This window comes from Leishmania martiniquensis, chromosome 30, assembly GCF_017916325.1.
Source record: "Leishmania martiniquensis isolate LSCM1 chromosome 30, whole genome shotgun sequence".
Lineage (NCBI taxonomy): Eukaryota > Euglenozoa > Kinetoplastea > Trypanosomatida > Trypanosomatidae > Leishmania > Leishmania martiniquensis.
The window spans coordinates 1,024,455-1,046,406 of NC_090165.1; the positions used below are offsets into that span (position 1 = coordinate 1,024,455).

The 21,952-nt window shown below is 58.1% G+C and overlaps 10 protein-coding genes across 10 annotated transcripts; all 10 read right to left on the reverse strand.

Moving 5' to 3' along the window:
* Positions 1-128: 128 nt before the first annotated feature.
* On the reverse strand, positions 129-746 carry LSCM1_03900 (uncharacterized protein; the record flags this gene model as incomplete). The annotated part of the gene is made up of 1 exon (XM_067321431.1): positions 129-746. One exon carries the CDS (start codon positions 744-746, stop codon positions 129-131), a length of 618 nt encoding a protein of 205 aa, XP_067176799.1.
* A 981-nt stretch (positions 747-1,727) lies between these two features.
* On the reverse strand, positions 1,728-3,344 carry LSCM1_03901 (uncharacterized protein; the record flags this gene model as incomplete). The annotated part of the gene is made up of 1 exon (XM_067321432.1): positions 1,728-3,344. The coding sequence occupies one exon, from the start codon at positions 3,342-3,344 to the stop codon at positions 1,728-1,730; it is 1,617 nt and encodes a 538-aa protein (XP_067176800.1).
* A 1,196-nt stretch (positions 3,345-4,540) lies between these two features.
* LSCM1_03902 (uncharacterized protein) lies at positions 4,541-6,934 on the reverse strand (the record flags this gene model as incomplete). Its single annotated transcript, XM_067321433.1, has 1 exon — positions 4,541-6,934. The coding sequence occupies one exon, from the start codon at positions 6,932-6,934 to the stop codon at positions 4,541-4,543; it is 2,394 nt and encodes a 797-aa protein (XP_067176801.1).
* Positions 6,935-7,600: 666 nt separating this feature from the next.
* On the reverse strand, positions 7,601-8,692 carry LSCM1_03903 (uncharacterized protein; the record flags this gene model as incomplete). The annotated part of the gene is made up of 1 exon (XM_067321434.1): positions 7,601-8,692. One exon carries the CDS (start codon positions 8,690-8,692, stop codon positions 7,601-7,603), a length of 1,092 nt encoding a protein of 363 aa, XP_067176802.1.
* Positions 8,693-9,531: 839 nt separating this feature from the next.
* LSCM1_03904 (uncharacterized protein) lies at positions 9,532-9,846 on the reverse strand (the record flags this gene model as incomplete). The annotated part of the gene is made up of 1 exon (XM_067321435.1): positions 9,532-9,846. The coding sequence occupies one exon, from the start codon at positions 9,844-9,846 to the stop codon at positions 9,532-9,534; it is 315 nt and encodes a 104-aa protein (XP_067176803.1).
* Positions 9,847-10,405: 559 nt separating this feature from the next.
* LSCM1_03905 (uncharacterized protein) lies at positions 10,406-10,753 on the reverse strand (the record flags this gene model as incomplete). The annotated part of the gene is made up of 1 exon (XM_067321436.1): positions 10,406-10,753. One exon carries the CDS (start codon positions 10,751-10,753, stop codon positions 10,406-10,408), a length of 348 nt encoding a protein of 115 aa, XP_067176804.1.
* A 2,764-nt stretch (positions 10,754-13,517) lies between these two features.
* LSCM1_03906 (uncharacterized protein) lies at positions 13,518-13,670 on the reverse strand (the record flags this gene model as incomplete). The annotated part of the gene is made up of 1 exon (XM_067321437.1): positions 13,518-13,670. The coding sequence occupies one exon, from the start codon at positions 13,668-13,670 to the stop codon at positions 13,518-13,520; it is 153 nt and encodes a 50-aa protein (XP_067176805.1).
* A 2,309-nt stretch (positions 13,671-15,979) lies between these two features.
* Positions 15,980-16,546, reverse strand: LSCM1_03907 (uncharacterized protein; the record flags this gene model as incomplete). The annotated part of the gene is made up of 1 exon (XM_067321438.1): positions 15,980-16,546. The coding sequence occupies one exon, from the start codon at positions 16,544-16,546 to the stop codon at positions 15,980-15,982; it is 567 nt and encodes a 188-aa protein (XP_067176806.1).
* Positions 16,547-17,019: 473 nt separating this feature from the next.
* LSCM1_03908 (uncharacterized protein) lies at positions 17,020-18,177 on the reverse strand (the record flags this gene model as incomplete). The annotated part of the gene is made up of 1 exon (XM_067321439.1): positions 17,020-18,177. One exon carries the CDS (start codon positions 18,175-18,177, stop codon positions 17,020-17,022), a length of 1,158 nt encoding a protein of 385 aa, XP_067176807.1.
* Positions 18,178-18,972: 795 nt separating this feature from the next.
* LSCM1_03909 (uncharacterized protein) lies at positions 18,973-20,433 on the reverse strand (the record flags this gene model as incomplete). The annotated part of the gene is made up of 1 exon (XM_067321440.1): positions 18,973-20,433. One exon carries the CDS (start codon positions 20,431-20,433, stop codon positions 18,973-18,975), a length of 1,461 nt encoding a protein of 486 aa, XP_067176808.1.
* Positions 20,434-21,952: the final 1,519 nt, after the last annotated feature.

The following is a 21,952-nucleotide window of genomic DNA, read 5'->3' on the forward strand; positions in this document are numbered from 1 at the left end:
CACAAAATGCACACCCCAAGTATGGAGGGCGAGTAAGGAGGAGGCACGGGCATGAAGCCAACCGCACCATCGCCACACACACAAAAAAAAAAGAGCAACCCCACGTGGCCTCTCTGCACACGTCCTCGTCAGTAAAGCGCGCCGTAGCTGCTCATCTTACGAATGTGCATGCGCACCTTGACGCGTTTGTTGTCGTACACCTCGCGGTCAATCGCCAGCTCCTCGGCGCCTGGCAAGTATAGCCAGCACCAGTTGTGTCCTAAGTCTTGAATGCCTGTTCGCCGATCCTTCTCCCTGAACTCGATGAGCCTCGGATCGACACGCACCTTATACTGCTCCCACAGCTTCTGCGCGATGTCCTTCTTGCGCAGAGGGCAGTTCAGCAGCCATCCTTGGCCCCAGCTCTGGCGGCCAAAGAGCAGATATCCCGTGTTCACACGCCAGTACACGTCCAGCCACTGCCGCTTGCGGGCCGCGAAGTCGAGAAACTCAGCGTTTCGCTCCACGAAGCGATCGTACTGCTCCGAGTCGGGGTTGTAGCACCACACGCCGCGACGGAGCTCGGCGCTCGGCGTCACCGCATTTCCCTCAGAGATGTACTTCTGTGCCACCTCGCGCTTGATCAGACGCTCCTCGCCAGCAAAGCCTCCCTGAGGACCAAGAATGGTGCGGGTGAAGATGACCGGGATGTATTCCAGCTGCAGTTCAGGGGCCATCTCCCGAAGCAGACGCGACCACCGAAGCATCGTCGGCGAATGTGCGGGCCCTGTCCCGGCTGTACTCTTTGCCCCGCTCCAATATGCGGCGCTCGTGACGGCCGCACAGTGACAACGGTGCTGACGCCGTTCTGTTTTTCCCTCCGCTGCAATTGTAGAGGGGGAAAGGACACGAGGCGTGGCAAAGGAGACAAAAAAAAAGAGGCAGAAATGGGCGAAATGGGCAGGAGCACAATAGAGGCAGCAAAAAAGGGCGGGAAATTGGGAGGGACATGGAGGAGGAGGGGAGTGGGGGGTGGGGGCCAAGAGCGACGGGTCAATGAAGAGGCAGTGGTCCGTGAGGGGCGTCCGTGCACCGCTCGCCTGTCTGTGCCAACTTTTCTCTCGCTCCCCTTCTCTGTTTCCCGCCACTCCCAGCATTGCGCTGGGAAAGCGCCATCGCTTTGAGGTCTGCCCACGAAGCGGCCGTCGAAAGAAAAGGGGATCGCAGACATGCCACGCTAGTCTTGTGATGGCCTGCAAAGGCGGAGAGGAAGTGAGAGAAGAGCAGGGGAGGCTCAAGTGGAGGAGTGCGTACCACAGTCATGTGCTCACTGAGCCATCCGTCTCCCATGTACCCCCACTACCACCCCCTCTCGACTATCACGGTGCAAAGTACAAGCCCTGAAGAAAAGCGCGGATGCCGAAGCCTTTTTTTTTTCGCTGCGCCACTTACGTCAAAGAGGCAGCCAAGTGCCACTGTACGATGTGATTCGTCAGCAAACAGTCAGAGAAAAGGAAGAGGAGGAGAGGGGCTAATCCACTGTGTGTGTGTGTGCGTGAGGTAGGGGCGGCAAAAAATCACCGGCACCTTCCTCTGAAGTCACGCGCTGCACTCCACTCGGGTGCCCTCACGCGGCAGCAACAAGGTCCGTAGGCTCCGAGACGTCAAGTGACGGTGGCAACACCCAAAGTGCAGCTAGCGAGCCGACCTCGCATCACGGCGCCTGGATCGACAGCGAAGTGCGTGCATCACTTTCGATGTCTGTCGGGAGCAGGGCGGTAATCGCACACGCTCGCCTCCGTCGTGATCATCAGCCCAGCCACCGAGGCGGCATCGACGACACACGACCGCACCACGCGGACGGGGTCGACAATGCCAGCCTCAAACATGTCCACGTAGGTGCCGTTCTGCGCATCATATCCCATGGACGTCTCTTGATACTCAGCCACGCTCTCCACCGTCACGGCGCCCTCCTCGCCAGCGTTTTCACTGATCTTTTTCAGAGGAAGGCGAACCGCGTTGCGCACAATCTGAATGCCGGCTCGGCGGTCCTGCTCCATCTCCTCGTCATTGAGTAAGAGCTCATCGAGCTTCTTAGAGGCGTGCAGAAGAGCCGCGCCGCCACCAGCTACAATACCTTCGCCGAGCGCGTTGCGGGCAGCATTCAGTGCATCCACCACTCTATCCTTTGACTCGCTCACCTCGATTGCTGAGCGGCCGCCGACACGAATGACAGCGTGGGTGTCATTCAGCTTCGAAATGCGCTCCCGCATGGCCTCGCGTCTCTCCTCGGTCATGAGACGCTCCAGACGACTCTGCAACAGTCGTACGCGCGCTGATGTGTCGCCGGTGCCGCGCACGACAGTGTTGTCTATGGTCTGCTCCACATGCTTTGCAGACCCCAACAAGCACTCAACGTTATCAACAGAGCTGACAGAGCTTACCTTCTCCACGTTGCACTGGCAGGAGCAGGCAACGTCAAGTAGCTCTTCCTCCTCTATCTCTGGCATGCACACAACACCGCACTGAACAATGCCGCGCTCGTGGTTTAGGATGATCGTCTGCAGCGCCGAGGCAGCGAAAGAGGGACCGATAAGCACCAACGGGCGCTGCTGCGACCGCGCAGCCTCCAGCAACCTCACCACGTCCTTCACTGCCTCCAGCGGCTGAGCAGTGACGAAGACTAGCGGGTTCTCCAGCCTGCTGCACAGTCGACTGCTGTCGGTCATGAGGGCACTGGAAACAAAACCGTGCTCGGTACTCCAGCCATCGTGTCTCGACCACTCCGTCGTGGCCGTGTTGCCATCCACCACAGAAATGAAGCCGTTGACACCGACCGCCTGCACCGCCTGCGCAATGAGTGTGCCGAGGAGTCGCTCGCCGTTCGCGCTGATGGTAGCCACGTTCTCAAGCATGGCAAGGTCCTTTACGGGTCGGGTCTGCTCTGCAAGGTCGTCGAGAATAATTGCGACGGCCGCGTCGATGCCGCGCTTCAGATCCATCGGGTTTGCCCCGGTCGTAACGCTCTTGTAACCCTCGGCGAAGATGCTCCAGGCGAGAATAGTTGCCGTTGTCGTACCATCGCCCGCCACGTCATTCGTTTTATTGGCCACCTGCCGAATCAGCTTTGCCCCGACGTCCTCGAACTGGTCGTGGAAGTCGATCGAGCGAGCGACCGTGACGCCATCCTTGGTGATCTTCGGCTCGCCGTCGGGTTGTCGGATGATCACGTTCCGACCCTTGGGGCCGAGCGTCACTCCGACCGCCGTGGCGATGCGCTCAATACCGGATAGCATCAGCTGCCGCGCGTCGCCCCCAAACTCGATAGACTTGCCGCCCGCCCAGCGGCGCGACAGGGAGAACATGTGTCGCAACACACTCTGTGCAAGTGCTATCTGCCGCTTAATCCGGGGACAGGGAGAGTAGGGAGAACAGTAGCGTGCAGTGCAGAGGTGAGCAATCCGACGTGTTGCATCGACTTGGGTCACAGGCTAAGCTTCCTTGTGCGTCAAGTGCGTGTGAAACCCAAACAAAAGGCACTGAAGCCCGCACGCATGCCGGCATGGCTGCCATAGCAAAGGAAAAAAAGGAGAGAGAAGTAAAAAGAAAGTAGAACGCATGCGAATCCACGGCGACACCGGAAGGTACGCCGAGAGCGTCTCTTGTGGAAGACATGGGAGAGAGGGCATCGTGGATTCTGTCGCCGCCGTCTCTCACCGACCCTCGCCGCCGAGACAGAAGTCCGTCGAGCAGCACTCGGAAATATCGCTCAGTGGGCGGCCATAGCGGCGCATAACACGCAAGCGACAAGGCTGTCTCACGTCAGCTTGGCGGACCGCATGGAAGGGCAGAATAGCTCTACGGGCAGCCATATGGCTGCCTCTCACAACGCTTCCCTTTTTTTTTTGAGTCTTGGCAGTGCTGCAGTACCACAACCAGCGCCGAAGCAAGCGCGCACGCACACACTCACCAGCACGCATAGCTCCGTAGGTGTGCGCCCTACACGCCCCTCCCCCCCAAACACACACACGTCTTTCTATGCGAAGCGAGGCGATCGAGACGAGGGCGCAAGACAAACAGGCGAATGCGTGTGCCTGCTGCCCCGGATCGTCCCCCACTCACCTTACCCTTTCCCTCATCTCCGCCCTCCACCCCGCACGGCGATTCCGCACGTCCCTCGAGGAGGGGAGAGAAGTCGGTGAAGAAAAAAGAAAAGACTCCATTGGTTTTGTGTGTATGTAAGTTTGCATGTATGCGTGTGTAGGTGTGTGCAGCATCTGTGTCAGTCTGGACGCGTTCGCGGAAGCAGAGAGATGAGCGCACTTTTCATGCTTCTAAGCTCTCATCGGCTCGCCTCGGGGGGAACCACTTGCCTCTCTCGGCATGATATTTGACGAAGATGAGCTGCCCTTCTTTCGGAAAGCTGTGGAGCAGAAAGCCCAAAACGAAGTGAAGTGGAAGGTGCAGCGCACCACGCACGTCAATGCGGCGCTTGTGGCGTGAGAAAGACTATTTTTTGTCCTGAGGATGTGGAGAGGAAGGGGCACACGAAAAGGGTTTGTCAGCTGATGCTCTGGAGGACTGCACGCTGCCGTGCCAAATCCATTTGAAGGCGGGACGCGGCGTTGCACACAAGTGGCTCCCCTCGCAGCATCCCAATGGTGGCTCCGTTTCCGTCGACAACGTCGTTGCGATCACCCATAAACTGAATCCGCAGGCGCTCCTGAGAGCTGGAAGCGTCCTCGGCCTGGCGGCGAATAGCCTCAAAGCGGCTTAGCAGCTCCTTCTTCTCGAGCTCGAACTTCTCTCGCTCCTGCCGAAGCGCCTGACGCTCCGCAGCTACGGCGTCGCATAGGCGCTTGTGCTCATCCTTCAGGTGGCATGCTGTGGCCCGATCAGACTCGATGGACTCGAGTTTCATTTTGTACTCCTCCTCGCGAGAGCGCAGGGACTTGAGGAGGTCTGTCTCGTCACGATTTTGTCGCTCCCGCAGCATGGACGCCTCTGCTCGCTCTCGCGCTATCGCCATCCGCTCGCTCTGCAGCTCAGCCATTGCTTCCATCTTCTTCGCGAGGAACTCTTCAAACTGCTGCTCCAGCATCTTGCGTTCCTGTGCCACCTCGCCTAGCATGAGCCGACGATCCTTTTCCGCTTGCTGGCGGAGGGTGTCGTAGTGGGCATGTGCCTCGCGGAAGGTGCGGCGATCCTCCTCGCTGCTCTTGCTGAATGAAGCTAAGGCGAGCTCAAACTTGGCGTACAGGCCAGCCACACGTACTCGCTCGGCTGCCACCGTCTCCTGGGTCGCCTTCATCTCCGCCACCATCGCATCCAGCACAGCCTGCTGCTCATCCAGCTGTCGCTCTTTCTGCTGCAGCACTGACATGCGCTCCCCCAACAGCTTCTCGTTCATCGCTTTGGTAGCCTCCATTGTCTCCTGCATGGCCGCCACCAACGCCTCGATACGGCTGACGTTGCCGACATGCCCATCCATCGTGGCGAGCTGCTGCGCGTGCTGCTTTTGAAGCTGCTCTAGCACAGCCTCATGGCGCTTCGCCATCATTGCAAGCTCTGCCTTCTGTAGCTCATCCTTGCGCACGCTGTCGGCCTCCATCTGCCGCTTCACTTCCTCCAGCTGCGCACGGTACCGAGCGCTCACTTCCTCCATCTGCGCCGTAAGCACGAGGCTATCGTGCTGACGCGACTCCTCCTCTGCCTTGGCGCGTCGCTCTTTGTCCATTCTATCCATACCCTCGCGCAGCTCCCTCTCATTGCGCAGCCGCGCCGCACGATCTTCAAGATCGCGCTTCAGACGCGCCTCCCTTTCCTCCTCATCTTTGCGCATGCGCTCTTCCATGAAAGTGCGATACTTCTCGTCCCGTTGCTCTGCCATGGCCCAAAATTTCGCCTCCCTCTCCTCCCGCTCCCTCAGCTCCTTTTCGAGCTTCTCTGCACGCGCCATGTCTTCGCGTCTATCACGCAGCTCTCGCTCGCGGCGATAGCGCTCGTCCTTAATGAGGCGCTCCTTTTCCGCCGCGACGACGGAGAGGTTGAGCTCATGAAACACCTCACGTACATCGTGTGCGAGGCGCTGAAAGAGTGCGTGCGCCGCCTCCTCCTCCTCCGCGCGGCGCAAGCCGACAGCGCGCTCGTGTTCGCGGCGACGCCGGCGTTGTAGCTCTGCTCTTGAAGCCCCAGCTCCTCGCTCATCCGCATCCTCAGTGTCGTCATGCACGCCCGCTTTTGCAGCCACACTAGGCGCAGCCGTATTGATGGGTGTGACAGCAGTCATGCTTGCTGCGCCTGCGGCGGCCACATGTTGAGAGACCTGTTGCTCCACAAGTTTGTTGAGACGCTGCTTCATCTCTTCCTCCCGCTGCTGCTGCGCAGCCAGCTGCCGCTTGAGGTCTTCCTCACGCTGCCGCATTTCCTCTGCCTTTCGCGCCTGATCAGCCTCCCACTTAGCGATGCGCTGCATCACCTCTTCCTTCTCGAGGCGCAGCTGCTCCTGCACAGTGGCATAAAGCCGTTTTTCCTCTGCCTCCACGTCAGCCATGAATGTCTTCGGCTTGGCGGGGCTCAGGGCTGCTGTGTGTGGCGGCGTGCCAACGGGAGGGATGTAGTCGTCGCTATCCACTGGATCTTCAAAGTCGTCGGCGTAGTCTTCGCCATGGTTGCCCGATGAGGTAGCAGTTTTGCTAGCAGAAGTCTTCTTCACAGACGAGGAGGAGGACATAGGCTCATCTTCCTCAGAAATAGGCGCCACCTCTTTTCTCTTCTTCGGTTTTTTGGAGTCGCGACTCTTGGTCTTTTTGGAGCGACTGGTCATCGAGGGGTTGCGCATTTCCTCCACCATCTCCGCTGGCCCGATGTAGTCGTCGTCGTCGTCTACAGTGGCGAAGGAGAAACCCTTCCGCGACGTTGGGGTGAGACTTGGCGCATTTTTCAAAGATGACATGACGGCTTTAGTGTGTTGGTAAAGCTTTCGTTGCTGATCCTGCTACTGCTGCTGCTCTTACGTCGCATAAAAGAGGCGTCGATATAGCCAAAAGCACAGAGAGCGTACAAATTGCAAGCTGCAAGCCGCAAATACAACGGCACATAGATAAAAATAATGAGTACGCATACCACACATGCGCATCGTCGAGTATATGGCACGAAAAAAGAAGCAAAATGTTGGTACGATTCACTTGACAGGCATTTTTCTTGTGCACGAGTGATCGCATACTCCGCGCAAGCACTCCAGACTTCGCAAGCGTCCAGAAAGGAAAGGTGGCGCACCTCGGCTATGTAGATGCATGCAAAGGTATACCCATTCTTTGATTGGCGCTTCCTGGAAAGAGGGACTCCTTACCTTGAAAGCTGCATTCCGCTATGCCACATTCCATCCGTACTCGCACTTTGCAAAGTTCGAGTGAGGGAAAAGTGAAGCAAAGCGTGGCCCGCGAGAAGTATCGTTTGCAGGAAACGAGAGCTCAACGAGCGAGACACAGAAGGAGGGGAATTGGTTCGCATCAAAGACTTTGGTCGTTCGGATAAGACCATCCACGGTCAGCAGTGGCAGAAGAAAAAAAGCAAACACTCGGCATCACAATAGCACGCAGTTTTCGTCACAGTCACACGCTTAGAAGACAGACGGCACCCAGCTCTGCATCACCTGAACAAAATTCATGCTTTGTTCCAGCCCTCGACTGCGTCGTAACCCCTGCACACCCTCGGGAGACAAGTGCTTCAGCTCCTGTAGCAGGTCAAAATCAAATTTTACAATCCACTTCCACGCTACGCGAAGAAAAAGGTTCACATCCACAGGAGGATACTCCTGCAGAAGCGGTAAAACGTCACTCATCACCTCCGCTGGCAAAATTGCACTGCGCAGGTGGTGACACATAGCCGCAGCAACAAAGAAAGCAGCGTTTCTCACCTCGTCGCCAAATGAAAAAAGAAAATCCCACACGCGCAGGCCGTCTGCTATATTGAATTCCTGCATGAACAAGAGCATGATCCAACGCAGTGCATAGTGCTCCGCATTGACACCCAGATACTGGAGGTGCTCGAACAAAGAAGGATCAAAGAAGCGCAAGACATTATCAAACAACCTCATAGTGCTGGTAAGCCCGCACGCTGCGTCAAAGTCGAATGAGCGGCAGAAGTCATCGCCAAGGTGCGCCAGAAGCGTTTGGAAACAGAAGAAAGTATCCGCCTCGACGGACAGCGTAACATTTGATGCCTTCCCTTTAGCGAAGGCGTAAAGGAGGTGAGCAACGTACTCGTTCATCCCTTGAACATAGCCAAGCGATTTGTTCACCATTGCTGTACTTATTAGTATTCTGCGCAACGCGTGCTGCGATGGGGTAAAGCGCGCAACCTCTTCCGTACTTTCGTCTCTGCAGGTTCCCAGACGATTTTCATCTGCAAGGAAAAAGTTTAAAGAGGGCATGGTGCGAGGCACGTCAACGTCGATGAAGCGCGACAGATCGTTTGGTTCAAACTTTGACGTTCCGGGACTGAGACCACAAGCCTCCAAAACTTCATTATACTCTTGAAGTCTCTCGACCTCAATGGCAGCCCAGTGTTTTCTGGTTATCGGATAGAAGCCCATGATTACCTTCCAACAATCAGGGCGGGCGCTTTCATTCAAGCCGCGACGGCAGCTTCTCGTTAATGCTTGAAAATCAATCGTCTCCGCGTTCAGAATGTGATCGATATTCAAATCCATCTTGGAAGCAGAGGTCTCACCGGTGCCCTAGAAGGAAAAGCTAGAAAAAAGTGACCACACAGAGACCGCTTTCCCTTTCGTAAAGGTACCAGTCCTGATTGTATTCCTGTCAGCTGATTGCTGTGCCTCCGTCGCCGAGAATACAATGAAATTCTGGTGATCGTTGATGCCTCTCTTAGAGCTTAATAAGCTTGGTTGGGGCAGCTGTGTGCCACTTTTTTGCGCATACGTGTCCCTATTGGTATAACACAGGGCACACTACATAACTCGCTAATTGTGCAACGATCGTCGACTGATGCCTCGATCGTAGATAAAGAAAGTCCAGCAATGGGGCATCTAAAGAAGAGTACAAAGGGTTCATCACCGTCTTAACAAGATCACCACAGGTGGAACATGGTGACACGGAAATGAGATGGGTACACCCGATCCTATAAACACCGCAGAGCGCAGACGCACGGTCGATTGCCTCATTGCAGCGCGTACCTTTGTGATCTCCAAATAAAGCATTGTGAATTCTTTTCTTTCCTTCGAGAAGTCAAAGGTAGAAACGAGGAGTTTGCTCGCACACCAGAAAAGATAATCAAGCCAAAGAAACGGAGCGCGCGAGCATCGTTCACCTCCGCATCTCCTAAGTTTTCTCGAGCAAAACTTAAATGAGGAGTGAGATCATGCGCAAATGTATCAGCGACACCTTGTTTTCCCCCTTTCCGGCTTCACATCAATGAAAGAAAGTCCTAATTCGTCGTTCTAGGCAAAACTGGAAGAGCCTGCTGTTCAAGCGCATTGCACAGGCTGTTATGTGTTCGCGCGAGTGTGTACATGCCCTTTCTGCACATCTACTACGGCAAAGGATTCACCGCATCGAGAAAGGATATGATAGTCCGCATCAAACTCATCTGCGTGTCGATAATAGGATATACTAGAGCCATGCGACCGTCCGGGAGGGCCACGTAGGCGCGGCGGTCAATCCTGTCGTACGTTTTGGGGTCCTCATCCGCTAGGTTCGATCGATAGTGTGACTGCTTGGAGACGATGGCGCCGACGGCAATCATGAATATGATTGTGGGTGCGTGAAATGCGATGGCGTGCACACGGCTCGTATAGGTCTGTGGGAGCAATAGGCTCCAGAGAGGGCGCTTAACGGCGGCTGGCATTTTGCTGGATAGGAACTTACACTCACTCGTATTGGTCAAACCCTTCAGGGTAGCTTGTGCCGAGGAACAAGGGAGGCAAGGCAACAGAAGCGACGTAAGTTGAGAGAAGGGAGTAGAGTGTGAGCATGGTCGTCGAGACTAGCGCAAGAAAGTGCACTACAAATCACCTAAGAAGCAAATCCTAGACGCGAACCAGGAGCTAGGCGAAGCAGGTATACCCAGTTCCCTAAACCTACCAAGTTCGTCCACGCAGAAATCCGAGCTTGCGGTGATGTTTTACCCTTTCGTAGATGAACTTTTGCAGAAGGCACAATACCGAGTGATGCTCAGATTACTTGTGCTGCTCTCAACACCCCGAAAAAAAAAACAAATAATGATAACATAGGATTTAGTGCAGATATAAACACTCGATTGAGGCCTAGCTAGCAATCGACATTTTTTTCTTCCTCGCTCAGTTGCACCATCCAGCTTTGAGTGTTTTTTCGCTTTACATCGGTGAAGACATGTCCCTAATCAAGCAAAAAATGAAATAGTAGTGCGCGCCTACTGTACATGAGGCTCACGCGCGTGTAAAGAAAAGCTTTGTTGTCTCGCCATCGCGGTTTTTTTTCATGATGCAGTTAGAGGCACGCAGACGCCAGCCTTCCTCCTCCAGGGATTCGATAATCACAAGGAAAATGGAGGATTTGTGAAGCTCGTCGCAGAAGTGCTGATACATCTCCATGCGCCAGTGATCGGGATTCGACAGGAAGATAAACTTTGGCGGATCCTTGCTTGGATTCATGGCGGTGGACGTTGCGAGAGGGATTTGTGCCTCCATCGCGCGCACCGTGTCTTCGCGGAGAGTGGAGCCGAGCAGTGTGATGATCGGCGGGTTAAAGGTGCAGGAGACACAGAGGTTCGGCATTGTAGAAAAACGGTGGAGGAGGCTGTAGCGGGTAGAGGGAGGCTTCACTTTTGAGCTGCTGTTGTAAGAAGGTGCTTTAAACAGAAGATTAGAGGAAAAGTGTTCGAGAAATAGTGATGGCCAAGGGCGAAACAAAGGACATACACCTGCGAAGCTGTCATTCCCAGAGCGCAGATCCAGAGAGGGTAGCTGGCGTTATCCCCCAAAATGAAGAGAAAGAGGGCACCCTCGACTTCCTACCAGCAAATGTCACTCTGTGGCTCTCAAAATGCAATGCGTGCCTTTAGCGCTCTTGTCTGCAGAACGGTAATATTGTATTTGCCGGATATTCACCTTCCGGAGTAAAAAGCGCATCCCCTCGGCATCCCATCTTCCACGCCGTTATCTATGACTTCATCCACATCTGTAGATCACCCTCGTAACTATCAGCAGCGAACATCTTTCCAGAAAAAATGACCACAATGAGAAAGGGCCTTTTTCTCTAGTAGTGCTGTCATCACCTTTGCCCACTTCGGCAAAATAAGATTCCAGCATCAACTGCTCTAAAACACAGCACGCATACATGCAAACAACACTGTAACTACGCACAAAAGCTGAGCGCAAAAGGAAACCAACATGAAGAAGGCCAGATCACGTGTGGACCAATGCTCAATCCGTTCATGCTTAGGGATGAAGTAGCCAATAAGGAGGACTGAGCGAGGAAAACGTGATAAAAGGCCGCCTTGAGTTTTTACAAAAAGTCAGCTTATCACAACGGGATTCTGCTATCAAAGTGAGGTACAAATACCGCAATCCGCTGCGGAAAAAAAAACATAGATACCTAAACATCATCATCCGCTGTAAGCGAACACGGTTGGAATCGATAGCTCATGTGTGATGTGATGAGCAAAAGGCGTAGAGTAGATGATGCTGAGCGCGCAATTGCTTTGCCGAAAAAAAAAATATCGGTTGCTTCGGCGCCGTCAAGCACATAGTAATCTCATGTATAGATTTGCGAAGAGCTGTGGGCGATCCCTCCGTCTCTCGTCAGAATACCTTACACTAGTCTTCAGTGCGCGCACATATGGAAGCCCTTTCCTCAAACCACTTCAATAGCATATCGATCCTTCACTATTCCAGATTTCTATTTGCCGAATCGACCTTTTTTTCCCGTGTAGGCATCGGTGGAATCGAGACCTGTCATGAATACAGAATCAAGCGACTATTGTTTCAGCATGAAAGGGTGTTGGCGAGTTCACGTCGAGCCGCCCACGCGGAACGGCACCAAATACCCATCCGAAGCCGTTCTGCAGCGTCGCTCTTGGTACACGCGCAACAGGGTAAACGGTGAGCGACAAAGGCCATCTGCACCGAGCCTATGGTGCCACACGCTGCATTCATTGCCAGCGCCCCGGCATCCACATACAGAGCCGTCGGTGCACCCTCCGTCAGCCAGCGTTGCTGGCAGGTGCCGTGCAATGGCGATCTTTTCCTGACACCTCAACGCCACCATTGTCTTCCTCGCAGTGAGATATTGCCGACGTCACAGCCGTGCGGCGTTGCCCCTCGCGCAACCCCCTCGCGTACTGTTCTCAACAACGCCGCGGCGGTATCCCCGAGGTTCCGTAACGCATTGTACCGCTCCTCTTTATGTGGCGCAGCTGTCGATGCGCCTCCCATGCCCCCCCGCAGCGCATCGAAAGCCATCAAATCGGCTCACCATCGCACTGTGCTGTGCGAACATCGTTACTAAAACGAAGAAAACGCGCAAACATGTGTGCCAGACTGAAGACTTCTTTTCCGTTGCGTGGCGCATCTCCAATGCGGTCGCTGCAAAGCTGAAAAGAGCTCTCTGCGGCCAGGCTAAAGTGATAGTCTGTCCACCGAAGGGGGCACCCGCGCCCCTATTTGCTACTCGCAAAGACGCGGTAATATCCCCCCCAGAGGATATTATGCGGGGTGGGGGTGCTGCTGATCAGCCTCGCTAACACGCAGTGGCGCATTCCGTACCGTGTCCAGCACCTCAGCGTGCCTACCGCCCCCTCTCCAGCCGGAGGCTGCGATCGCGGTGTCGCCCACAGATGATATGACACGTTGGCCAAAGCGTTGCCGCCAGCCGCTACCCATACGATCGACCAAGGGGCCGTCACACGCCGTCTGGCCCCTACTCTAACGGCGCGCAGTCAGCTGCCTTTCCCACCCCCTCGGAACAAGCACTTTCTTTGCATACCCACAGGCGGCGGTGCCGCGCCATGATGCGCATCCCAATTCGAGGTGGAAGCGACAGAGACACGAACTCAGGCTCGGCCAACTTTCTGCATGAGTCGGATGGGGCGGGGCGTGAACAGGACTCAATGGGAAGCAAGAAAATGAACGTGTATTTTAGTACTGCATCCTCGTCTACCTTTCATCGCCCCCACCGCAGCCATGCCCCCGCCATGCGCACCCCGCATCGGGAACGTGCTGTGCGTGGGGTGTTTCTCCGGGTGTGGGGCCAACTGTGTCCACCCCCGTGTCTCTGGCGGGGCCTGCTTTTGGCACCGCCTACACTTCTGATGGCTCCTGAAATCCACAGACGGCCAGCGATCTCCTTTTGCACAAACGGGGTGGGGGCGGCGAAAATGTTGTATGTGTATGTTTGGGGTGGCGGTGGGTGGGGCCATCGCGCTGCGTCTCCGTCGTCGTGATCTCTTGGGGTGGCTCTGTCGGCTTTAGGGGCTGTGGCCGCCCCTCCGCTGGCGGGGGCGCCAGGCGGCGATTCGCCCCCCCATGTAAAGCATGGGCTTCAGCAGCTTCGCTTTACCGGCCGTGGGGCCCTTTGGCGCCACGGCGCTCGCCTCCCGCCTCCCTTCCTGCCGAGGGGCTCGGCGGCGGCATTGCGCACGCCCACCTTTCTCATCGAAACAGCGGTCCCATAGCCCCGGTACAGATGCAGCATTGCGAAGGCTGCCTGCGCTGCTGTGCGCGTCAGTTCATTCACTGGCACGCCGTCCTCTGCAATGTGCCTTTCCGCATGCTCTCTCTGTGTAAGAAACCTGCATCGCACTTCTGCCCGGTACTCGCAACCATGTCGCTTCCCTCGAGCATGCGCCCTCCCCTTCAAAGTTGGCGACGCACCCACAGCGAAGAGGCACAGAAGCGACCAGTTCCCACCCACCAGGCATGGCGACGAGCCATGGCGTTCGAATGCGCACCCTTTCACCGCCACGCCCTGACACACACCCACATGCATACAGTGGCGATTCCTGAGAAGCGCCTGATGGCCTCGGCTGCGTCGGGTGGGAACTCCTTCCCGCTTCGTCATTGGTAAGGGGACACCCCGCTTCCCTTCGCTTCGCGGCCCGCAGCAACACCGCGGCCGTCAGCGGATGCCAACGCTCACAAGAGGACGCCTCATTTTCACATTTCGCGGCGGTCGCTGACACGCACGCCTCACCTGCTCGACACCGCCCCTACCGCCACAGCATTGGGCACGATACCCTTTTGCCCATCGATAACACCCGCCGGATCGGCCAGAACGGCGGCAGGCTGCCCATCGACACGCCCTCGCAGGCATCCGCGTCGCCGATGCGTCAGCGACAAGTCCACCCCCCCAGCCGCTTCCTCCGGGCATTCTCTGGGCCCACTCCTTTCACCCCTCACAGCGGCGCTCGCAGACATTCATCCGCATCCGCCGATTCGCATTCTCCACTCTCCCCTCCCGCCGCTCTCCGCCCACACCCCCTCACAGCAGCGGCAGCCCTCCAGTCACCGCAATGACGGCGTTTGGGATACCGTAAAAAAAAGCCCCCCCTCCTGTGAGCTTCTTCGTGCCATGCGCGCGACCGAGGCATTGGGCAGCGCTGGCGGTGCACCGCATGCCAGCAGGAGGTGCTCAGGTGCGTATGCCCGCAAGCGCAAGTCGAACGCAATAGTCCAAGTCGTGCCTTGACAACAGCCGCCGCCGGCAAGTCGCACCTTCACCTCGCCGCAGCGTTTGCGTCGCGTCGAGGGCGCGGCTGCGCGGATGGCACACGTAAACCTTCGTCAGCCAGCCCCTGCCGTCTCTCGCAGACGCTTCGCCACACGTGCTCCTGGAGAAGGGCCAACACCCGAGTATGCTGCCGTACGGTGTGGCCGCGGCGCCAGGACAAAGCCCCGCCACCTGTTTGCCCGAGGCAATCAGTCCCCCGCCGCGTCGGCTCTTGGTGCAACGGAGACCACCGAGTCTCTGCGAGTGACGACCACCGAAGGAAGCATCCAGGTTCAGCAACCTGTTGGGCATCGGGCGGTTGCCGACCGGCATGCCGACAATGGCGTTCAGTGGGCAGGGAGCGACGCAGACGCCGCCAGCGTCAGGTCCGATGGCGCGCACGCGGAAATCTCTTCTTCTGTATCCGCCGGGAGGGGGTGAGGGAGAGGGCCCCTTCGCCGCGACTGTGTTTTCCCGGGAGAGGCGCCCCCGACTTAGTCCCAGACGTGGCCCAGCGCCTCACTCTGCCTGGTGCTGTTGGCAAGACGCTCTCAGTCCTCAGCTTCTGTCGGTGCCACTTGAGGTGGGTGGAGGAAAGCGTGGCACGTCAACATGGACGAGTACCAACGCGTGCCTTTGGATTCAGTCGCGCGTGGCACCCGTCCCTATTAGGTCCCCCTCCCTTTGCAGATGGCCCGGCGTGCTTTCCTTCAGTTGCTCCGTCGAGCGGTCAGGCAACGGCCCTTTCGCGACCCGATTTTCTATTGAGCATTGCTGCGTGCATCTCCTCCCCATGTCTCCGCGAGCGGGGCCGTGGGCAGCTTGAAGGACGGCCTTGGAGGTGCGGCATTCTGAGGGGGTCAGAAAACATTTGCGAGTCAGCTAAGCACAGGGCCGTGGTGGAGCACGGCGCTGGCAGCGGCGAGGCGAGGGAAGCAGCGGAAAACGAAGGGGAGAGAAGAAAGGGAATAAGGTGAGGCGTGTTGTTTAACCAGGAGGTGTCGTCGTGAACGCGGCATCCTCCCCCACCGCGCGGCGAGCTAGCGCTCAGACCTCAAGGGCCTTCCACTGCCCGTTTCAGCTGGAGGAGGAGGGGGGAGGGGGAGGGCGTCCGCAGATCGGTCGAAAGGGGGGGTGCGCAACGCCCATGGTGCGGGAAGAAAAAAAAAAAGGAATCCCCGAAGCGCGGTGCAGGAAACGCGAGCGCCTGGACAGCCCTTCGAGAAAGGACGGATACTCATCGTTTTGGGTGTGGACATCAGCGTGGCCCTACACCGTGCACAGAGCGAGGGAATTCAAGAGAGAGCGACACCAATTACAACGCCGGCCCAGAAGGAGGCGCGGCGCGGCATGACGGCTTTGAGCGTGCAGAGGACTCGCTCGTGCGTGAGCGCGTGGTGGCTTTTGGGTTCTGCTTTTCGTGGCCGGTAGCCTTGTAGCACCGACGGCGCGCATGTGCGAATGATGGTGCCCCATTCCACCGTTGCGTACCCCATCCAGCACAGAACCTGAGCACCAATGACGATTGCACCAACGCTTCCAGCGACAGTAAGGGTGATCCGCTTCAGTGCGACGCCGCAGAGCGAGCCAGCTACGACGCTCGCCAGCACAGCACAGGAGGCGCGCGCGACACGGGCTTCGCCCGAATCGTGGTGATCCGTACTGTGAGGCGAGAAGGCACCCGCTCTCACAGGTATCTGCGTCTCAGGTGCCTCGCAGTGCGGAGCGGGTGCGCCGCGCGCGTTTTCTACGTGGTCGCAATCATCGTCGTCAGCAGCAACAGTGCCACCCCACAGTTGACGCTCATGGAAGCGGCCTATCGTCTCAGCGCTTAGCGCCTGGAACATGCGCCGCTCCTCCATCCCTGCACGCAGGTCGTGGATGGTGACTCAGCGCTGCAGGAAGTGGAGGAGGCAGTAAAGGAAGAGACGCACGGGGAGGAGCGGAGGGCGGGAGGGAAGTCCGAGGCGGAAAGGCAGAAAGGAGCTGCTGCATGCCGTCTTGCAGTGCGGATCTGCATTAGGGAGGGAGTACATTCCGGTAGACGTTGCAGGCCGAAATGTTGACGCGCGAAGGGTCAAAGAGTGGTGGGAAGGGGGCAACGGGCGGCCGCTCCACGCGGTGAGCGACAGGGCCTCTCCGTCTCTGCTTGGCGCGCGTCTCGCCCTTTGGCGGAGACCGCCAAACCGGCGCCCAACGCGCCGCGGCAAACGTACACCGACTGGGTCAAAGACCTGCAAGGACACTTTGGGGCAGAGGCGCGCAGCTACACATGTGGTTGTACCTTGAGAGATCAAAGATCTTTTTTCCGCTCCAATTTGTTCCCGCTACACCATCACACGTCAGCTGCTTCCACCACTTCGTTGGTGACGGTATCGCGCACGAGCAGCTCCATTTCCTCGGTAGCTTCGTCGTACTTTACTCCGACTACCTTGTAGGGTGCCAGGGCGGCCTCGGCGTCGTCGTCAGCCTTCCCCGGTGGTGACCATGAGTCGCCAGGCTTTACCCCGAAGAGGCCTTGCGTGAGCCACACGGAACTGTCATAGCCGTTGTTGCCCATGACGTTCATATACCGCCGCGGATCTTCTTTCATTGTCAAAGGGCTGCCTGGCACGGGCCCGTTATAGTCGAGCGCCACGGTCCCCAACGGCAACACAGGGCAGCCGAGTAGAAGGGGAGCGGGGCAAGCGGCTGGCGCACCAGATGGGTGCCACATGAGCGTAGGCGTCGTCAGGGTTGTAAGGCGGTCCACAACGCCGACGCTAACGGCAACGCCATAGCGACTTAGCACCTTCATCCCGTGCCGCATGTGTGCACCAAAGACGTCGGCGACCTCGGCGGTGATGTCGAGGTAGCGCTTCGTGGCCTGCGCTCCACCGCAATGGTATGGAAAGTCGAGTTGCAGAGCGCCCGAATGCAGCCGCGAGCCGCCATCCAGGGCGCGGCCCATGCCCACCAAGGAGAAGTGTCGACGGCGGGCGAGTCGGTAGAAGGCGTCCAAGACACCACGCGGCGGTGCGGAGGACGTAGCTGTGTTGCTCGATTCAGTGAGCAGCTCTTTGGTAACTGCTTCCATCAGGCACACGGAGCCAAGAGACGACGGCGTGCTGCCCTCTGCGGGCCGAAATGGAGGACGCAGGCGAGCGCGACCGCGCACGAGTTCCTCCTCCGACACCACAAATCCGCCGGGCAGGCCAGCGGTGTGAAGAACAAGCTTGCCCTTCTCGTCTGCTTCGCTATTGACATCGTCGCAGGAGCCGACAATTGTCAATGGCACCGTCAAGTCCGCGCCAACCTGCAATGCACAGAGGATCCCCTCCTCCGTGATAGGAAGGGGGTGACGAAGGACGTCCTGCAGCTGTGACCGCAGAGGCGGCAAGAGTGTCCGTGACACTGAACTCATGTAAGTAGTTAAACCCGCGACACTCGTGCCTCTGCCGCCGCTTCGTTTACCTCGGGCAAGCAGCGGGAAGGCAGTGCGAACCGCACTCATGCCTCTCGGATGGCGCACTGTCGGAGGAGGAGGGGGGGCGTGCTTAGTACTGCCCACTGGTGTGACCGCCTCGGATGGCTTAGCGTGTCTCGCGTACCGTATGAAACGACGCGGTGAGGCCAGCGGCACAATGCGCCGCGCAAGCAGACGAGAGAGAGAGGCCGCCAGAGAAGAGAGAGTGGCCCAGAGAGAACCGTGGCTATCGGAAGCGCCGAGGATAGAGCCCGACGTCCCCACACCACCGGCAGGCTGACTTGTTGCGGTGGCGCCTCGCTATGCCTGGTTTCTCTCCTCCATGCACACACACACGCACACACACAGAGGGGGGGCGAAGACGGAGCCGTGAGGCGGACGGCTTCGTCGCTGCTCCTCGCTCTCTTTCCTGCTTGGCAATACCCACGCACGCGTGTTATGTGCAGTCACAGAGGGAGGGAAGGTGGCGGTGGTGGTGGTGCCTTTTCCCTCCATGTCCTTGTAACTTGAGCGTTCCGTGAAGCTGCTCGGGGGTGGAAGAGGTCTTCGTTGGAGGCATGCTACTCTCATGACACCCCCTGTACGCGCGATTCTGCGAAGGGGTAGGGGAACAAATGTGTGTGTGTGTATGGGAGGGGAAGGGGTGGCGGAAACTAATAATATCTAGCGATCAACGCATCATCCAGCGTGGGCCGTATGCCCAGCAGCATCAACTGCTACTGCGGGAGAATCGAAGAGAAACGGACAAGGACGTTGGAGCATTGGAGAGGAAAGCGATTTGAGCGCACCGAGGAGCAGCGGATGTCGGCGCCTTCAGCGTTCTCAGTCCTCTGCCGACCACGGCAGCTTTGCCTCGAACGACTCCTCGCCACTGTCGTCAGCGTTGTTGCTGACGGATAGAAAAGTACTCCCGCTGGCTGCCGTCTTCAGCTCGACAGGGCTGCTACCGGTGGTCTGCCGGGATTTGTGCGGAGCTGACGTCGTGGTTTCCGGGGTACTCGCCCCCACGGATGGTTCCTCGCATCCTGCAGGCGATCCCTGCTTCGCAGACGCCGGCGCCGACGATGCTGGGGACGATGATGCCCCCTTGGGGCTTCCAGGAACACTCGGTGGGCGGCCTGCGTACGCTTCGAGGGCTGCCTTGACGTCGTCGTTGCAGTTGACTAGCGCGTGGAACAGTCGGCCCGCGCGCGAGTCCAGCACGGTGCCATCCCTGTGCTCGGCTGGAGCTGCGCAGATATCCGCAATGAGCCGCGACAGCTTCACCTTGTGGTACTGGCAGCTGTCGAACACTGAGGCGCCGAGGGCTGTTGACGCCTCTTTCCGCTGCAACAGACTACTGAGCAGCTTCACGTTGCCGCGCGCCAGCTCCATCTCCTTCTTGACCCGCCCCTCCATCTCCTGCAGCCACGCGCGCTTCTCTTGGATGGCCTCATACTGCATGCGAATAATGTTCCAGTACTCCGTGTTGTCCGTAAGGTACGTGAGCTGTTTTATGTTCTCCTCATAGGTTTCGCCGTAGCCATCTTGACAGTTCTCGTCATCCTCGTCATACTCCGCGTGTCCGAAGGCCCCAGCTTTGGATGCTGCTCTTTCCTCCGCTGCCGCGGCAATAAGGTGCAGCCGCTGTGGCAGGCGTGACAAGGTCTGCATCAACGTCAAAAGCTGCTCTGCATTGGTGCACTGCTTGTATAGGTCAATGCGCCATCCGATGTTCAGCCAGTAGCCCTCGTCCGAGATGAAGCGCGGCACAGTGTAGGACCGAACCCTGTACACCTCGTAATGCTCTTGAATATACTTAACGAGGTCCGCGGCCGGAGCGGGCACGACGCCGGCTTTCTCCAGCAGGTTCGAAGCCAGGGCCGCTGACGCTTCGGCACCCTTACCGGTTGCTCTGAGCGTCGACGAGCCTTCTTTCTCAGGCTGTGGTGGGGATGCGAGGAGGCGTGCAACAGTCGTCTTCACCTCCTCCCACAGCGGTGCATCGCCCTGTAAGCTAGCTGGGGCCAGCGCACACGTGTTGGGGTCACACAAAGCAGCGTCCACGCACCACACCCAATCCTCTGTGCTGCCTGCCCAAGTGGCCGGTGGAGTCATGATGTCCGCCACGCTCAGTGTCTTTTCTTGCGATGCTGTATTTGCAGCCGCTGAATCGGGGTTGGCGACCACACGCTCCAGAGCATCGAGCACGCCGGTCTGTCGTGCTACGTCGATGCCCTGATCCGAGATGCTTTTGACAGCCTCGGCTGCCGACGCCACGAGGTCGTTCAGCAAGGAGAACATGCCCACGTCTCGGTGCGCCGGGTCTGTGTAGGTTTGGCACCAAGAGGGTAACGTAGCTAATGGCACGTGTCGATCCGAACGCTCACCGCACACACAAGCGAAGGGAAGGGGGTGAGTGAAAGCGGCGGCGGCCACAGAGAGGTAATTCGTGCTGGTGCACGCAATCGCGCAACCCTTTTTCAATGCCAAGAACCTGAAAATTCCGTGTTGCCGAGGCGCTTCTCGTTACGGGTGTAAAGATGAGAGAAGAGGGGTGTTTGGGTTAGAAAGGTGTGATGCTCGCAAGCGCCATGGGGTCCGTGTGCCTGAAGGGCTCTCTACCGATATGATTTCGAGTGCTGATTGCTTCGCAGAGTTTGCCATGGCCGTGGAAGGATGGACGAAAGCACACAACAGGCATGCCGTGGAGGAGCGCATTCAACGAGAGCGAGAACACCATCGCCGGCGCTACGTTTACGGCCCCACGGGTAGCGCGCGCCTGATTTCGCAACACATTTCTCCGCATTCAGGTGCGTGTGTGCGAAAGTGCTCCGACCCTTACCCACCGAACCGTGTCCTCTCATTAGCACGATAGTTTCAATGCCCCTCGCCTTCACTGTGCCTCTGCGCTACCCCGCTCCTGCCCCTCCGCACCCACGAGCGTGGTTTTCCCCTTGAGCAGGTTGGCGCGGAAGGCGTGCGCAGGGCGGATGGAGGTGTGAATCCGGCACATCGGTCGCTAGCATACGGGTATGCCGGCACTTCTCTCAGGCGGAGCAGCCGCGCGTGCTGCCCACCGGTGCCCCTCATGTGGCGGGCTGACGTTGCAGGCGAAGAGAAACGGAGCGGCATGTGTGCGGCAACTCTTCCGCAGCGCGGCGCTGCCCTACGCCCTCTGTCCAGAGGGCGCAGGGGAGGCAGGCATGCAGTCAGCCAGCGGACGCGCGCGCTCTCGCTCTCGCTCTCCGCATGCTGCTCAGCGCGGGCCCCTTTCGCCGGACACACCGACGCTTCTGGGAGGCGTGCGGATTGCTGGCAGAGGGTGAGATCTGCCCCCCGCTGCCACAGGCGCATGGCAGCGTCCCTCCCGCCACGGCGCTGCCAGCCAGCTATGCAGAGAAGCCCCTCCACCCCCCGGCAGCAGCGTCGTCCTGAGGCAGGCCGCGGGCTTCGCAAACATGCGAACACTATGCGCACACGGCGCCCCGCATAGCTGATATGGCGCATCCTACCCCAATGCAGCGTCCGGTGTCCCGCAGAGCCAGAGTGATACACGAAGAGGGCACGAAGCACGCGGCGGCTCTTGCATCGGGCCGGGCGGATGGAGGAGGAAGAAATGCTGCAGGCGTGACGAGAACGCCCCGGCTCACACCATGGAGTCCGCCAGGCCCGCGTGCGGAGAGTCCCCGCACCCTTCTGTCGGGTGCCGCTGCTTGATGCGACTGAGGGAGAAGCAATGAGGTGCAGGGAGGGCGCAGCGTGCGCGAGGGCTCTGACGTGAGGCCGTCCAACCTCCTCCTCGAGGCCGTCCGGCATGCAC